The sequence below is a fragment of the Asterias amurensis genome, chromosome 6, assembly GCF_032118995.1.
Source record: "Asterias amurensis chromosome 6, ASM3211899v1".
Lineage (NCBI taxonomy): Eukaryota > Metazoa > Echinodermata > Asteroidea > Forcipulatida > Asteriidae > Asterias > Asterias amurensis.
This window is the reverse complement of record NC_092653.1, coordinates 22,239,390-22,258,173: the sequence shown is the minus strand read 5'-3', so window position 1 is coordinate 22,258,173 and position 18,784 is coordinate 22,239,390. Positions and strand designations below refer to the sequence as shown.

At 39.0% G+C, this 18,784-nt stretch overlaps 1 protein-coding gene across 2 annotated transcripts in view; it reads right to left on the bottom strand.

The window, feature by feature from the left end:
* LOC139938865 (uncharacterized) overlaps positions 1-18,670 on the bottom strand; it is a 31,615-nt gene extending 12,945 nt beyond the window's left edge. Inside the window, exons 1-14 of one of the 2 annotated variants that reach the window (XM_071934508.1) lie at positions 18,647-18,670; positions 13,283-13,309; positions 11,885-12,001; positions 11,011-11,216; positions 10,489-10,676; positions 9,541-9,666; positions 8,583-8,748; positions 6,986-7,111; positions 5,199-5,291; positions 4,145-4,341; positions 3,661-3,775; positions 2,675-2,799; positions 2,203-2,422; positions 1,399-1,561 (exon numbers count right to left, since the gene is read on the bottom strand). In XM_071934508.1, the coding sequence (XP_071790609.1) occupies positions 1,399-1,561; positions 2,203-2,422; positions 2,675-2,799; positions 3,661-3,775; positions 4,145-4,341; positions 5,199-5,291; positions 6,986-7,111; positions 8,583-8,748; positions 9,541-9,666; positions 10,489-10,676; positions 11,011-11,216; positions 11,885-11,921 (1,762 nt within the window). In that variant the 5' untranslated portion in view covers positions 11,922-12,001; positions 13,283-13,309; positions 18,647-18,670. The remainder of the gene's footprint in view (positions 1-1,398; positions 1,562-2,202; positions 2,423-2,674; positions 2,800-3,660; positions 3,776-4,144; positions 4,342-5,198; positions 5,292-6,985; positions 7,112-8,582; positions 8,749-9,540; positions 9,667-10,488; positions 10,677-11,010; positions 11,217-11,884; positions 12,002-13,282; positions 13,310-18,646) is intronic. The other variant, XM_071934509.1, reaches the window with a different exon arrangement.
* Positions 18,671-18,784: the final 114 nt, after the last annotated feature.

Below are 18,784 nucleotides of genomic sequence, written 5' to 3'. Positions count from 1 at the left end.
TGGAAAATACACATTGAAACCTCACGCTTTCGTCTTGAAAACGACAAACGTATAGTAAAATTCAATGTTTAGTATTCTTCAAACTCTTAAGCTAACAGCCTTTTTATTCTTTGAAGTAATTTTTCTTATGTGATAGATAATGAAATTTAATACTAAAGATTACTTCAAGGAACATTACAGAATTGGTTTTTGCTATCAAAACAGTTGCTAGCAGTGAAAGCACTTTGTAATCCACCATATACATACACTGACAAACCTGTAGAAGTTTGAGATCGATCGGCCATCTGGGTCACGAGAGAATAGTGAAAAACCGATTACAAATGTTGCATTGCATCGATGCCAAAACAAAAATGAATAAACCGCTCACTGAGCGATAAACTCCAAACGCAAAATTTGATTATTTATTTCTCATCAAATATGAAATTTCAGACAAAAATATTTCAAGGGATGCATTTTACTTTCATCATCATTAGACCGTGTAAGTTTTATGTAAATCTGTGATCTTCACGATTTGTGTTTCTTACCAATACTGTAACGTTCCTTTAAAGATCATACTTAACTCTTTCAGTGGCCAGGTCGTACATGTACTATCTATTATATATGTTTTCTGAAAGATGCTCCTTTCCTACATGCACAATATTTTTCTTAAAAAGTGCCATCAATCGTATATGTCACAAGTGGGCATATTCACTTTAAAGGATTTGGGTACCTTTTCAAAACGTCCATAGATTTACATTAAACTTACAGGGTTTGAAGATAATGATAGTGGAAAGCTTCCCTTCAAATATTACTAACTTTGGTGCTGTAGCTTTTGAGAAATGAGTAAAACAATGTCATGAAAATACATTTGTAAATGATTAAACAAAAATTCGTCTCATGAGACGAAAATTTTTTTCATGACATTGTTTTACTCATTTCCTACCAACTACAACACCTCAGCACGTAATATTTTCAGGGAAGCTTTCTACTATCATTATCTTCAAACTGTGTAAGTTTAGTGTAAATCTGTGGACATTGTGTTTTTTGTCCTACAAAAGTTACATAGACCCTTTAATATCAATATAAACCACAAGGGAAACTGACTGGGTAAATTTTGAAATGCTTTTTTTGGGGGGGTTGAACAAAGAATTGACTAGAGTGGGATTCGAACCAACGACCTCCGGATTAACGTGCCGGCGCTCTACCAACTGAGCTATCTAGCCCTATATTGGCAGTGTCCCTATTTGACCCTTTAATATAAGAAATACTATTGACTTTGTGATTTACAATTCTTATTTGGTTAGAAAAACTTACTGGGTAATTTGTTTTACAGAATTTTGAAAACCTAAAAAAGCTGGGTACTTTAGTTTCGAAACGCCCCCACCCCCCAAAAAGCACTGAATAAGTTATGACACTTACATATGACTACCCTGTCGGCACCAGTTAGGGTCAAACCAACTCCTCCTACTTGAGTAGTCAGGAGAAACACCGATAGTTCCTTGTTCCGCTGGAATGATGAAATACGCTTCTCTCGATCATCCAGTTTGGAAATGGTTCCATCCAGACGCATCAGTTGGAAGTTCTAAAGATCAAAATATGTTTGGTATTAGAGACACTGGACACTAATTGGTAATTATCAAAGACCAGTCTTCTCACTTGGTGTATCTCAACATATGCACAAAATAACAAACCTGTGAAAATTTGAGCTCAATTGGTCGTCGAAGTTGCGAGGTAATAATGACAGAAAAAACACCCTTGTCACACATAGTTGTGTTCGTTTAGATGGTTGATTTCGAGAAGTCTTTCTTTCTCGAAAACTATGTCACTTCAGAGGGAGCCGTTTCTCACAATGTTTTATACTATCAACCTCTCCCCATTACTCGTCACCAAGTAAGGTTTTACGCTAATAATTATTGTGAGTAATTACCAATAGTGTCCACTGCCTTTAATAGAAAAATGGTCATCCTTCCTGGTGCATGCATTCCCTTCATGTGGAAGTGTTGTGGTCGAGCGATTAAGAGCACCGAATTCAAACTCTAGTGTCTATAATCAGCAGAGTGTGGGTTCGAATCCCCAGCCGTGACACTTGTGTCCTTAAGCAAGACACTAATAACCATTGCTTCGTCCTTTGAATGGGACAAAAAGCCGTTGGTCCCATGTGTTGTGTAACGCATGTAAAAGAACCCAGTGCGCTTAAATACATTTTTGTGCTACACATCTAACCTGATTCTTCAAGACCTTCTCGATGATATCCAGCATCTTGCGTGACTGACTGAAGACCAGGGTCCTGTGCCCCTCCCGTTTCAGGTTGGTGAGGAGGCTAATCAGGAACTGCAGCTTGCACGACTCCTCCATCAGCTTCTCATCGGGGATGTAGTTAAGGGCGTGGCTCGCTGAACTCTTGCTGGGCGCGGTTGAGTCTGTATCATCCTCCTCATTCACCCTGAAATAAAATCAATTGTTAAAGAACAAAGAGGAAAGACATTTGACCCTCGACAAAAACTGTGTAATTAAAGGGACACGTTGTGTGTGGCATGCTGTTCGTCGCGAAATAACGTTCTGAAATTTTAAACTTTGCGCGTTGCATGTGAGACTGGAAGATAAGTCCAATACAACACGCGCACTTGCGGAATACGGAAAAATATAGCGCGTCTGCGTCCTTGGCTGGTGAGGCTGGTAGATGTATTGAACTTACCATTCATTATCTGCTGTTTCTATGCCTAGTTGCATACAAGCTCTGACAGGCAGCAGGCGGGGGTGATCACAAAGCTTCTTGAGTATCGTCAGCTCCACTAGCGGGGAACGGCTTGTCATCAGGAGCTAGAACATTCAAGAAATTAGTACAGCCTTGGTTAAAGGGTCTGGGTACATTTTGTAACACAAAGCACAATATTAATTTTGGTTTTTTACCCATACACCGATGTGTGTTAGCACTGTATACTCAGTACTTTCCCCGAGTCCTGTGAAAAAATATTACAGGCATGTTACTCGAGTGGGAGCCGAACCCACGACCCTTGCAATTCTAGAGCAGTGTCTTACCAACTCGACTACCTCCTGCGGCTGAAACACGGTTACTCCCTTCAGTCTACAGTGCCACCTACTCCTGCGTCTGAAACAGGGTTACCCCCTTCACAGTCTGTAAGGATGTAGGCATGGGTATCATCCACTAGGAGCCTGGCTGGTAGAGCAGAGTGCACTACCTTCTCTTAGGACTGAAACAGGGTTACCCCCTTCACAGTCTACAAGGATGTAGGCTTGGGTATCATCCACTAGGAGCCTGGCTGGTAGAGCAGAATGCACTACCTTCACAACTTTTACAAAGCAATATGGTTAAGTGCCTTCCTCAATGGCACAAGTGTCATGACCAGAAATCGAACCCACTCTCTGCTGCTGACAACACCCGAGCTTGGGTCCGGTGAACTAGACCACTCAGCCTCGACAAGTTTAAAGGGACACATTTCCTTGGATCGGGCGAGTTGGTATTTGACAAGCGTTTGTAATGAAATGCATATGGTTAGATAGATAATTTTAAAGTAGAATATAATGATTCACACATTGTCTTGAAATTGCACGGTTACAGCTAACACGGTCGGCCATTTTATGGAGCCAAAATTTCGACTCCACAAAATGGCCAACCGATCCAAGGCAACGTGTTTCTTTAAGTTGAGGGAATCAATTTACCTCTTTCACTTGGTCTAGTTCGATGAAATCTCGATAGATCTTGATCTGTTGGCCAGTCAGAGGTAACCAAATAACAAAGTCATTCTTCTTTTCCAATGTGGGAAACTCGGGCACTCTGGAAAAAGAAAAATAGGCAAAAACATTGAGAAAAAAAAAAAATAAATAAAAATAAAAATAAGGGAATCAATGTGTGGTGAAGAAGTTTTTTTCTTTCATTATTTCTTTTTGCGACTTCTACGACCAATTGAGCCAAAATTTTCACAGATTTTGTGTTTTAAGCATGTTACACGAAGTGAGAATACTGGTCGTACCAAACGTGTCCAGTGATGTTAAAACAAGAAGGTTGCAATGTATATGGATAGGGCAAGTCTCATGCATACAAAAATCCACAAAACTATTAGGGCAATGTCATATAGGGAAATATTTACTGTCAACTTTATAGGCAATAAAATGACTTTAAAACTAGCACCACACTACTGTTGACCTTTGACCTAACCGTTCTGTTTCCTCATCTTCCCCCTGGTCTTCTAGAACCTTTGCATTCTTGATGTGCGTGTCTCTGCGTTTGATGACATCCGCCTTTGTGCGCCGCAAAAAGTATGGAGCGATCAATTCACGAAGGCTTTCAGCCATCTGGTTGCCTAGACAGCGCTCTCCTGCAGTGGCATCTTTTTCTCTTGCCTAAAATAATACATCAAAGAAATAAATACAAATTATTCTCTTCTGTTCTGTCCTTCATCACAGACAAATGTGGTTAGCCCAGTGCAGCATTGTTCGCTTCGGCCCAACCCAGTTTTTTTCTGCTACTTCTCTATTTGAGCTTCTTCTTACGTTTTACGAGTTACATAATCATTGTTCTTGTTGTTTGTAAAAGGCCCTTTTCACCTGCAAAATAAAATAAGGAAATAAAAGGGTAGCGACGAGTTCTTAAACAGCCGTTTAAAACCAACCGGGCTGTGCCCTGTGATAAAGGGGTGAGCTGAAGGCGAGGGCCTTTATCGCACGGCAAAGACCCTGCAAGGTTTTAGACGGCCGTTTAAGAACGAGTCACTACTCTTTTATTCCCATTCATAAATGCCCTTTTGTTAAAAAACAATAAAAAAATAAAATTATAGACACTTTGACAATTGAAAATTTGAGATTTGAAATATTTGTTTCAAAAACTTTGTGAAGAATCTGTTTGATGCGGATGGGTTGTGTGTACGCTCGTTAGCTTAGAAATAGATTATGTGCTGTTACTACTAGCTATGAATTGCGTTCCGCGTGATAATCTTGCGCGCCCGACACTCGCAAGCCAGCCGGTTATAAGCAGCTCCAGCTGGTCATTATCAACCGTTTAAACACCCCCACGTAACGCGTTCTCCACCAATAGGAGTAGAGAAACTGTCTGGGGTATTTATGAATATATAATAAAGATTCTATCCGCTGTTTAAATTACCTTTTGAATCTGACTTTTGCTCTCAACCCAAACAAAAAGCTAGAACAATTTATCAAACTTGTAAAAGAAATTCTAAATACCAAACTTAAATTATACTTACTCTTGTGATGGGGTTAGCAAACTCAGAATTAAAGGTCTGTGATGTGCCCAGCAACGAGCCTTGTGTTACAAAGTCAAATAACGCCCACAGTTCCTGAAAATAAAAGAAATCTATAGTGACAAGCAATCCAAAGATTTTTTATTTTTCTAAATCAGAGCTCTTGTTCATAAAATAAACTTGACAAAAAAAGTGTAGCGATGGTTATGGCTATGCACATGCATGCTCAGCAAACCCAAGGAACATAACCATTAAATGTTAAAGGCAGTGGACACTATTGGTAATTGTCAAAGACTAGCCTTCACATTTGGTGTATCTCAACATATGCATAAAATAACAAACCTGTGAAAATTTGAGCTCAATCGGTCATCGAAGTTGCGAGATAATAATGAAAGAAGAAAACACCCTTGTCACACGAAGTTGTGTGCGTTTAGATGGTTAATCAAGTTCTAAACTTGAGGTCTCGAAATCAAATTCGTGGAAAATTACTTCTTTCTCTGGCACTTCAGAGGGAGCTGTTTCTCACAATGTTTTATACCATCAACCTCTCCCCATTACTCGTCAGGTATTTTATGCGAATAATTATTTTGAGTAATTACCAATAGTGTCCACTGCCTTTAAAGGCACTGGGGTCGATTTTACAAAGAGTTAGGACTAGCCCTTACTTAGCACTAGTCCTGGGAGATATTAAAAACGTATGGCCAGTCCTAAGTTAGGACGAGTAACTCATCCTAACTCGAGATAAGACTAGTCTTAACTCTTTGTGAAATCCACCCCTGGACACTTTTGGTTATTGCTATAAAAAAAAAACTTACTTGGTAATGAGCAATGAAGAGCTGTTGAATCATAGCACAAAACATTGCGATAAACGGCTCCCTCTGAAGTAATGTAGTTTTTGAGAAAGTGGCAACTTCTCAAAAAAATATTTGAATCTGAAAAAGACTTCAGGCCTCAAGCCTTTTTCATGCATCTGATAGCACACAAATTTGTGAAACAATGGTGTTTTTTCGACGACCAAAAGAGCCTTAGTTTTTATACACTAAAGCCCGGTTTATACTTCCTGTGAATGCGACTTTGACGTGAACTTGATGTCACAACCTTCCTTATGCAGCGATACTTGCAAGGGAATTGAGCAGAGTTGAACTGCTGCGAATTATTCGTTGCGAATTTGTGACGTCAACATTCGCTTCGCATTCGCATTTGCAGTAAGTTTGAACCCGACTTTAGTCAGCATACTGGTCTTTCTTTGACAATCGTGTCCAGCCGTCGATTTCACCAAACTCTTCCTAACTTAAGATTAATCTTAGGACTTAGGACGAGTCCCAACCCTGCACTGTAGCATGCAGACCTTAAGATTGATCCTAAGTTAGGACAAGTTACTCGTCCTAACTCTCGAGATAGGATTATTCCTAGCGTTTAGTGAAATCGGCTGCAGTGCCTTTAAGCAACCTCTCTTTGCATTAACTCCATCTACCTTCAGGCATGCAACTGCCCTTTGAAAAAAAAAAGATGAAAATTTTCAAAGGCACAACGCAAGTGCGAGCGAGGCAGCCGAAACGCCACGGGACATGATACCCACAATGGTACCCTAGAAAATGTTGAGGTTTATTATGCTCTTAGGTGCATTGTTGGCATGTACTAGGCTTATTTTACATGATTGTAGTTGTACAATGTTGTTGCCAGGTATATATATATATATTTTTCTTTTTACGTTTTTTTTTTTTTCTTGTAAAAAATACCCCCAAATACGCGGAATTCCGTGGAAACGCGGAAGAGTTGCATGCCTGTACCTTGAGGTTATTCTGTATAGGAGTGCCTGTGAGAATCAGTCTGTGGTACGCTGGTACTTTGTGCACTGCTTTGGTGGTTTTACTAGGATTCTTGATCTTGTGTCCCTCATCAAGAATCACATAGTCCTGCAGATAGGAAAGAAACAAATATAACATCAATCTTGCAGAGGTGAGAGTCATTACTAACGAAATAGTCTGAAACTTGGATACAAAATTCAAAGGTTTGTTGAAATGATGTCATTTCTACCGTTTGGTAACCCCTGGGGTCATAGATTCCAAGGAGCTTTTGGAAACAGCATCCAAAGCACTAGAGAAGTAGACCAATGAGCAGGATTTCTTTATTTGTGGAAACAAATATTGTCTGATTTTCTTTACCAGGCCGACATAAAAAGTCTGAATGCAGCCAAAAGTCTGAACAATCTCTTCTCTAATCTTGTCAAAATTTCAAATGGAATTCACTACAACAGTTTAACACTTTTGAATAGACCTTTATATGCACATGACGTCATTTCAGTAGAGCGCCCTCACCTAGAGGTCAAAAGGAGGTTGTTCATTGGCCAATCCTGTGCACCGCGGGTACAAATCTGTGCGTCTCGATTGTTTCGTCACCGTTTTACATCTAAGATGGCGGCTGGATGACGTCAATGCATAAGGTCTATTCCAACTTTCTAGCACATCATGAGCATTCCTCATCATAAATACTTGTACAGTCTAAGGGGTAGAATTTGGGCAGAAAACCCACGAGACCATAGGGCTTCTAGCTAAAAATATTTGCTTGACCAGAATTGTGTGTACAAGACCAAAAATTAAAAATGCCTACACCGGTTAACAAATACCGGTTAACAAATTAACTGTTTTAATTAAAAAACAAGCACTTAGAGAACAAAAACGCTGAAAACACCCTACTAACACTTGACAAACACTCCACCTACCCAAGTTCATAAACTCAAGAGCAAAACAATCTGAAAACAACCTAACACTTTACAAACACCCCACCTACCCAAGTTCATAAACTCATGAGCAAAACAATCTGAAAACAACCTAACACTTCACAAACACCCCACCTACCCAAGTTCATAAACTCATGAGCAAAACAATCTGAATACACCCTACTAACACTTGACAAACACTCCACCTACCCAAGCTCATAAACCAAAGAGAAAACAATCTGAAAGTACCCTTACTGTATAACACCTAACAAACACTCCACCTACCCAAGTGAATGGATTTCCATTTATGTGTGAGAGTAGTGCATGATTGGTCAGCACAAGGCCATAGCTGGTTAACAGCACGCCTCCTCTACGCTGTACCTTAGCCACAGCTTGCGTATTGCTCAAGGACACAAGTGTCATGACCGCACTCTGATGACTTAACCACGAGAACTTGAATTTGATGCTCTTAGCCACTCGGCCATGACACCCTAAACACCCTACTAACACTTAACAAACACTCAACCTATCCAGGTAATAATTAAACTCAAGAGCACAAATACACCATACTAACAAAACAAACACTCCACTGTACCCAAGGTAATAAATTCATGAGCACAAAACACTCTGAAAACACCTTGATAACACTTAACAAACACTCCACCTACCCAAGTGAATGGATTTCCATTTCTGTGTGAGAGTAGAGTATGATTGGTCAGCACCAGGCCATAGCTGGTTAACAGCACGCCTCCTCTACGCTGCACCTTGGCCAGGGCTCGCTCTCGTTCACGTTTACTGTTGCTGTGGTGTGATTCAACAAAGATTGCTGGTGCCCTAGGAAGAGAATAGAAGTACCATAGGAGTTAAAGACACTGGACACCTTTGGTAATTGTCAAAGACCAGTCTTCTCACTTGGTGTATCTCAACATATGCACAAAATAACCAACCTGTGAAAATTTGAGCTCAATCCGTCGTCGAAGTTGCGAGATAATAAAGAAAGAAAAAACACTATTGTTACACGACGTTGTGTGCTTTTAGATGCTTGATTTTGAGACCTTAAATTGTAAATCCGAGGTCTCGAAATCAAATGCGTGGAAAATTACTTCTTTCTCGAAAACTACTTAGTCGTTACTTCAGAGGTAGCCATTTCTCACAATGTTTTATACTATCAACCTCTCCCCATTACTCGTTACCAAATAAGGTTTTATGTTAATAATTATTTTGAGTAATTACCAATAGTGTCCACTGCCTGTTATCTTTATGAAATTCTTTTTCCAAACAGTGAATTGGATTATGCACCTAAACAAATAGGAATGCTGACTGCCACAAGAATATCATGCCTATTATTTGGTTTTTACCTTTAAATTGATGTGTGCAAAATCGAACATCTAATAAATTGTTGCGGCACCCGCTGCTAACACAGACAGGATTTGAACTGCAGCCTTGGTTGTCTAGCTGATGAGAAATCTGCTCTGGATTGGCAAAAGGCTAGGGTTCGAATCCCACCCAAGCAATCTGCCTGTGATTTTTTTTCCACAAAATTACGAAAGTACTATAGTGACTAGATGCACACACCATTCTTTAACCCCGATGCAAATTTACCATCTATCAACAAAATTGTCTTACCATTTCTCAAACTCCTTCTCCCAGTTGATGATGAGAGCGACTGGCAGAACAAGGAGTACAGTCTTGACCTGGTCCAGCTCAAACAATCCACTCATAAAAGAAATCATTTGGATCGTCTTACCAAGTCTGGAAGAAGAAGAAAAAAAATCCCAGTATGAAACCCCCAAGTTTGGCAAAGTTGAAGATTTTGATTTCGCTCGTCCCCAGCGCCTTGCTTTAACCGAAGGCGCTGGGATGGGCAAACGTATCATGCACTATCATTGGTTTAATAATGCGCAGTCCCATCATGCATCACACTCACACTGCACCATATTTCTATGCACTGTACGCATGACGTACTTCCTGAACAAGAATCTGTGCAAGCGATTAGCCCATCCCAGCGGTCCTGGATAGACTGGCCGCTGGGGCCAAGCGAAGATTTTGATGTGCACATTCTCAAAATTTTGACTCCACAAAATGGCCGACCAGGTTTCTTCGCATAGTAAGAGGAAAACCGTGCAATTTCGAGGCATCTTCGTGTGGGATATTCTACTTTTAAATTATCTATCTAACCATTTGCACTTCATAACAAACGGCTTCAAACGCTTTTCAAAGACCAACTCGACCGATCCAAGGCAACTTGTGTCATGGCCGAGCGGTTAAGAGCACCCGATTCAAGCTCTGGTGTTTGATCAGCAGAGTGTGGATTCGAATCCCGGTTGTGACACTTGCAACATAAAATTGGGGAGGTAGTGCTGTCTGCTCTACCGGCCAGGCTTCGAATTGATGATACCCAAGCCTACATTCGTATGGACTGTGAAAGGGGTAACCCTGTTTCAGCCCTAGGAGTAGATGGCATAGGCCTCTGGACAAAAATACCTGTAGCCCACACCTTGAAGTGGCCTTCAGGCCTTGTGTGTCTGGCGACTTGCATAAAAAAAAACTAAAAAAACCCAACTATTAACTCACCCCATATCATCTCCAAGAATTCCTCCCTTGTTTTTTCGATGGAGCCTCCAGAACCACATAAGTGCTTCCCTCTGGTAGGAGTACAGCTTCTCATAGAGAGCGTTGTGTACGTAGAAACCTTTACCGACGTGATGCATACCGGAATCATCTTCAGATTCCGAACCTGAACCATTCTCTCTCAAATATTCCTGATTGTTTTAGAAACAGAAATAGAAGACAGCAGAAATAACAGACATCACAAAAAGTACATGTAGTTTGAACACAACAAATATATGAGACCCACTCTGTGAAAATGAGTCAGATGTCGCCCAACGCATTGTTAAGTTAAATGGACAGTTTAATGTGGAAAATATCAAAAAATCTGTTTTACTTTTTACTTTTCAAGAATTTTATTTGCCTGGTAAACTAGGCAGAACACCTTTTTTTAGGCAATAAAGCTAGTTTAGGCAATAAAGCTATGAATGCAACAATTTTGGAAAAAAAAGTCTGAAATTTCTCATCCCTAAACAAAGTTCTGTTTACCTCAATTTTCATAATTCTCTTCTGGACTTTCTCGCTGTTGTAAATCTTGGCCGCTTTGTTGAGGTGCTCCAAGGATAACCGGGGGTGCCCCTCCTCAGCAGCTTGACGGGCTTTCTTCATTAAGGTTGTATAGCGATGCTGGTCCTCCATACTAGGCTTAGAGAGGCTCCCCTGATGCGACTCAAGCCGTGGCATGTTACTTATTTCTTTTGGAGTGTAGAAAAAATATTGTGTTATTCAGGTCTGATACTTCAAGAAGGCAATTGCCTCCATGCCACCTAATGATTGCCTTGGTGCCATTGAAATCCTCCAGTAGAAATTTACATGTTCCTCATAGGGTGCCCTTTACCTAGCTACAAAGGCAAAATGCCTTGGTGTCTTTGCTCTTTCAAAAACGTAGCGTACAGGCCTGTATTACTTAAGTGTAGGTATCGAAAGTTATCCCATTTTTAGTGATGACATGACAATGAAAAACAGCTTATTTTTCGTCAATTGTGAGGAGTGTTAATTATACTTGATACAAGTACAGCACATTTGCATGCAGGCCTTGTACTTTGGTCTTTAAGAGGCACAGAAATTTTCTTCTGGTACATGTACATACATGTGGTATAAGGGGTACTTCTGAAAACTATAAGGGTCCCCCGCACCGCACGGTTTTTGACTTCTCAATATGCTCAACGCTTTATAAATCGGGCACCAGCCTACTACGTGTAGATCAACGAACTGCCGAGCCGCGGCCGAGTCGGACTGAACCATTCTGTGAAAGGGGTGCTACAAACAAGTTTTGAGGGGATGTTGCACCCGGCCCTCACTACACCCCCGGCGAGATGACATATTATTTACAAAATTGAACAACCAACATACATGTACTTACCCCTAAGGGGAGTATGCTCTCTGTCTGCATCCCCCATTTTGTTTTCAGTTAAATTCCCTCAACAAATGATTTCAGATAAGTTTAGAACACTTCATTCCAAGTGCAAAGCCGCAAAATCTGAAAAAAAATCACAAATTTATATTATTATTAGTTTGCACTTGCAGTTTACATTCCTCGGGTACCGGACACTTCGGCACCTTGCAAACTCGGCACCAGCAAACTCGGCACCTCGTGTTTTGTGTAAACGTTCCCAAAAAAATACTTGGACATCGAAATTACGTAGTTTCGACTCGGTCTTCAAAAGTTTACACAAATAAATATTAATTATTTTGATACAGATATTTGAAAAGGGCGACCTCACCATGACAGTGAAAATACATGGTATGTATCGTCGGTACGACGTCGAACCCGTCGATACACACGACGAGGATCGGGATTTATTTCTATTTCTAACTGGGTGCCGAGTTTGTAACCGTGGCAGATTGAGCGTTTTCAACCAGGTGCCGAGTTTGTAGTTGTGCATGTGCCGAGTTTGTGGGTGCCGAGTTTGCAAGGTGCCGAGGTTGTGGGTGCCGAGTTGGATAACTTTCCGTATGGCGCCACCACATTTTCACTCATTTTTACAAAAAGAGATATATCAATCAGGTAAATTAGATACTATATTATTTTATTTCGAATGAAAAAGTGGTGGCGCTATACGAAAACTTTTCCGCCGAGTTTGAGAGGTGCCGAGTTTGCTGGTGCCGAGTTTGCAAGGTGCCGAAGTGTCCAGTATTCCATTCCTCACCCCTCTTGAGTCTGACTCTGACAGCCACTATCTTTTAAGCAGCTCAGGTGAGTTTATCGCATCATCAGTTTATACAAAGACTTCTTTGTTAGCGCCATGCCCTGTATGATGATGGTAAGCATTGGTCAGTCAGACTTTTGGGAAAAGTTTCTGTATGTCACTTTTTCATTTGTGAAATATAAAATAAATTATAAATTTACAAAACTGTTGAGTAAAAATAAATTAAATAGACTTATATTAAGTTATATACAAAAGAGATATTCCTTTATGTAAAATGGATGAACTAGTGGTGGCAGGTAACTTGGACTACCTCCATGTAAAAAGCACTCTCCTCTACTGAATCCATGACCCACTCCACTGGCACTGCCACTACAAGTTGCCATCGTCTATTCAAAATAATTCGTCAACACAACATTCCCCCCACAACTAACAAAAAATAACAAGTCACAACTATAATTTATGAACCACGACACGACTGCAATCCGATAAAATTTGACAAGATTATCTAGTCTACTTCAAGTGAAACATCTACCAGCTTTTATTTACTGATAACTATACCTAAATATGATATAATCTTGTCTAATGCTAATGGATTATCAAGAGATATTTACCTCAAATGTTTGCAGCAAAAGATGCACGGTGGACACTTATTCTCAAACGTTTGGGGTTCATTGGTACACACTAATAAGTATCCGAAGGAAATATTGACCATGTCCCGTGTTATTGCTAAACTTCACCTAGTCCCAACTAAAACGTTTGGGGGCCCATCGATTTCCGTGTCAGAATACAGCGTGTAGTCAACAGGCACGCTGACTGCAAGAACAGACCCCACTATTACCCTTCACATAACCCAACCTCATAATATTTAACCCTCGACGGAATTTCTTCAAATTTTTAGAATGTATTAATGACGAATGTAGCTTAATAAATAGTCTGTTTTCAGCTTTTTCCTATGTATAGTTGTCAACTTATTCAAAGTTAAAGTCATCTCAAACGTTTGGGGCTCATCGACTTCCAAGTACCGCCAATACAGCGTATAGTGAATACTGTAACATTCGTGCGTGCCAATCAGCCAGTAGACTTGATGACAAGTCGTTAGGCGCTGCCTATTTGTCTGCCTTTCATGCAACAGTCACAGTGCGATGTTACACATATCAGCCAGTAGAGGGCGCCAGCACGGCTCCGCGGTGAAAGAACAGATCCCCACTATTATACCCTTCACAAAACCCGTCCTCATAGTATTTAAACCTCGGTATAATTTCTTCAAATGTTCAGAATCTATTAATGAAGAATGTAGCTTAATAAATAATATTTTTTCATATTTTTCCTATGTACAGTTGTCAACTTATTCAAAGTTAAAGTCATCTCAAACGTTTGGGGCTCATCGATTTCCCAGTACCGCCAATACAGCGTATAGTTAACAGGCACGCTAACTGCATAAAAACACCCCACTATTATACCCTTCACCGAACACATCCTCAGAGTAATTAAACCCCGGTAGAATTTCTTCAAATTTTTAGAATCTTTTATTGAGGAATGAAGCTTAATAAATAATATTTTTTCATATTTTTCCTATGTATAGTTGTCAACTTATTCAAAGTTAAAGTCATCTCAAACGTTTGGGGCTCATCGATTTCCCAGTACCGCCAATACAGCGTATAGTTAACAGGCACGCTAACTGCATAAAAACACCCCACTATTTTACCCTTCACAGAATCCGTCCTCAAAGTATTTAAACCTCAATAGAATTTCTTCAAAGTTTTAGAATCTTTTATTGAGGAATGAAGCTTAATAAATAATATTTTTTCATATTTTTCCTATGTATAGTTGTCAACTAATTCAAAGTTAAAGTCATCTCAAACGTTTGGGGCTCATCGATTTCCAAGTACCGCAAAACAGCGTATAGTCAACAGGCACGCTGACTGCATGAAAAGACCCCACTATTATACCCTTCACAGAATCCGTCCTCAAAGTATTTAAACCTCAATAGAATTTCTTTAAATTTGTAGGATCTATTATTGAGGAATGAAGCTTTATAAATAATATTTTTTTATATTTTTCCTAAGTATAATTGTCAACTTATTCAAAGTTAAAGTCATCTCAAACGTTTGGGGCTCATCGATTTCCAAGTACCGCAAAACAGCGTATAGTCAACAGGCACGCTGACTGCATTTCTGGTCAGAGACGTCAAGACTGCAACCTTGTGAAAAAGATGCTTTATGGCTTCTAAAACCAAGACGTCTGTCAAGTACTGGTATCTGTAAGGAAAATGGAGAATCCTGTAATGTTGCAACTTCGTAAGCTTGCATTTTAAAATTATCAATATTTGACGGTCCACACCGCCTTCGTGGAGGACGTGTGACTAGCGGACACTATAGCTATTTTAACGAAATGTTTTAGCACCATATGAAAACAAATCTTGAAAGCATCCCATTATTTTTTGTTTACCTGTAAACATTAGGTAAAATATAGGATTCGTATTTATATAAAAACCTTATAATGTTGTATTAGTCTTAAGCCTAATTTTTAAGAAGTTCATTTCAATACAAGCCCCTCAAAGAAATAGTTGTTTCCAAAAATGTTGTGGAAGTCTGGAAATTTTTCATAAAATATAATAGAAACAAAATAAAAAACAATAATAATGTGAACGCTTTTTTCAATATTTTCTTAATCATTTTTTTTTTTTCAATGTATACATTGAATCATACAAAGTAAGAACGCTGCATTATTAGTTAATCCTCCTCTCTTTTTCATTTTGTTGGCCCACAAAAGACTGTTCAAGCGTTGACACTTTGTTTTCATCCATCAGAATAATGATGTGCTTTTAAGATATCGAATCGACTGTATAAGTGTTATGCTTGTGCTTACTGCGGCCGATGACGATATTTCAACTTTTGAAGACGGCTGGTCAAAGTTTTCGGAAAGTTGAAGCTCTTAGGTGACACGAGTGAAAATAGCCCCCTGTGTACACGGAAATCGATGAGCCCCAAATGAAAAAAATTATGTACTAAGCTACATTCCTCAACAATAGATTCTAAAAATTTGAAGAAATTCCGTCGAGGTTTAAATACTATGAGGATAGGTTCTGTGAAGGGTATAATAGTGGGATCTGTTATTACAGTCAGCGTGCTTGTTGACTATACGCTGTGTTGGCGGTACTTGGAAATCGATGAGCCCCAAACGTTTGAGATGACTTTAACTTTGAATAAGTTGACAATTATACATAGGAAAAATATGAAAAAATAATATTTATTAAGCTACATTCTTCATTTATAGATTCTAAAACTTTGAAGGAATTCTATTGGGGTTTAAATACTTTGAGGACGGGTTCTGTGAAGGGTATATTAGTGCGGTCTTTTCATGCAGTTAGCGTGCGTGTTGACTATACGCTATATTGACGGTACTGGAAATCGATGAGCCCCAAACGTTTGAGATGACTTTAACTTTGAATAAGTTGACAATTATACATAGGAAAAATATGAAAAATATTATTTATTAAGCTTCATTCCTCAATAAAAGATTCTAAAAATTTGAAATAATTCTACCGGGGTTTAATTACTCTGAGGACGGGTTCTGTGAAGGGTTTATTATTGGGGTCTTTTCATGCAGTCAGCGTGCCTGTTAACTATACGCTGTATTGGCGGTACTAGGAAATCGATGAGCCCCAAACGTTTGAGATGACTTTAACTTTGAATTAGTTGACAACTATACATAGGAAAAATATGAAAAAATATTAATTATTAAGCTACATTCTTCATTAATAGATTCTAAAAATTTGAAGAAATTCCGTCGAGGTTTAATTACTATGAGGACGGGTTCTGTGAAGGGTATATTAGTGGGGTCTTTTCATGCAGTCAGCGTGCCTGTTAACTATACGCTGTATTGGCGGTACTAGGAAATCGATGAGCCCCAAACGTTTGAGATGACTTTAACTTTGAATTAGTTGACAACTATACATAGGAAAAATATGAAAAAATATTAATTATTAAGCTACATTCTTCATTAATAGATTCTAAAACTTTGAAGAAATTCTACCGGGGTTTAAATACGTTGGGGACGGGTTCTGTGAAGGGTATATTAGTGGGGTCTTTTCATGCAGTCAGCGTGCCTGTTAACTATACGCTGTATTGGCGGTACTTGGAAATCGATGAGCCCCAAACGTTTGAGATGACTTTAACTTTGAATAAGTTGACAACTATACATAGGAAAAATATGAAAAAATATTAATTATTAAGCTACATTCTTCATTAATAGATTCTAAAACTTTGAAGAAATTCTACCGGGGTTTAAATACGTTGGGGACGGGTTCTGTGAAGGGTATATTAGTGGGGTCTTTTCATGCAGTCAGCGTGCCTGTTAACTATACGCTGTATTGGCGGTACTTGGAAATCGATGAGCCCCAAACGTTTGAGATGACTTTAACTTTGAATAAGTTGACAACTATACATAGGAAAAATATGAAAAAATATTAATTATTAAGCTACATTCTTCATTAATAGATTCTAAAACTTTGAAGAAATTCTACCGGGGTTTAAATACGTTGGGGACGGGTTCTGTGAAGGGTATATTAGTGGGGTCTTTTCATGCAGTCAGCGTGCCTGTTAACTATACGCTGTATTGGCGGTACTTGGAAATCGATGAGCCCCAAACGTTTGAGATGACTTTAACTTTGAATAAGTTGACAACTATACATAGGAAAAATATGAAAAAATATTAATTATTAAGCTACATTCTTCATTAATAGATTCTAAAACTTTGAAGAAATTCTACCGGGGTTTAAATACGTTGGGGACGGGTTCTGTGAAGGGTATATTAGTGGGGTCTTTTCATGCAGTCAGCGTGCCTGTTAACTATACGCTGTATTGGCGGTACTTGGAAATCGATGAGCCCCAAACGTTTGAGATGACTTTAACTTTGAATAAGTTGACAACTATACATAGGAAAAATATGAAAAAATATTAATTATTAAGCTACATTCTTCATTAATAGATTCTAAAAATTTGAAGAAATTCCGTCGAGGTTTAATTACTATGAGGACGGGTTCTGTGAAGGGTATATTAGTGGGGTCTTTTCATGCAGTCAGCGTGCCTGTTAACTATACGCTGTATTGGCGGTACTTGGAAATCGATGAGCCCCAAACGTTTGAGATGACTTTAACTTTGAATAAGTTGACAACTATACATAGGAAAAATATGAAAAAATATTAATTATTAAGCTACATTCTTCATTAATAGATTCTAAAAATTTGAAGAAATTCCGTCGAGGTTTAATTACTATGAGGACGGGTTCTGTGAAGGGTATATTAGTGGGGTCTTTTCATGCAGTCAGCGTGCCTGTTAACTATACGCTGTATTGGCGGTACTTGGAAATCGATGAGCCCCAAACGTTTGAGATGACTTTAACTTTGAATAAGTTGACAACTATACATAGGAAAAATATGAAAAAATATTAATTATTAAGCTACATTCTTCATTAATACATTCTAAAAATTTGAAGAAATTCCGTCGAGGTTTAATTACTATGAGGACGGGTTCTGTGAAGGGTATATTAGTGGGGTCTTTTCATGCAGTCAGCGTGCCTGTTAACTATACGCTGTATTGGCGGTACTTGGAAATCGATGAGCCCCAAACGTTTGAGATGACTTTAACTTTGAATAAGTTGACAACTATACATAGGAAAAATATGAAAAAATATTAATTATTAAGCTACATTCTTCATTAATACATTCTAAAAATTTGAAGAAATTCCGTCGAGGTTTAATTACTATGAGGACGGGTTCTGTGAAGGGTATATTAGTGGGGTCTTTATACGCACTTAGCGTGCGTGTTCATTATACGCTGTGTTGTGTACACGGCCAATCGTGGGAAGTGTAAGGACTGTTGCTGCCAGTTTAGTGTAGCCTTATTACTTCGGATACTAATAGTGTGTACCAATGAACCCCAAACGTTTGAGAATAAGTGTCCACCAAGATGCACAGCTCTGAGTGTTTTTGAATTTCGTGAAATTATAGTCAGGCGCTGTAAACACTGGTACGCTGCTGCGTATTTTGATATGCCATACTGTGAAGAGAACCAGCGATTTTTGTCTGGTACCACTCTCCACCTTTAGCGCGT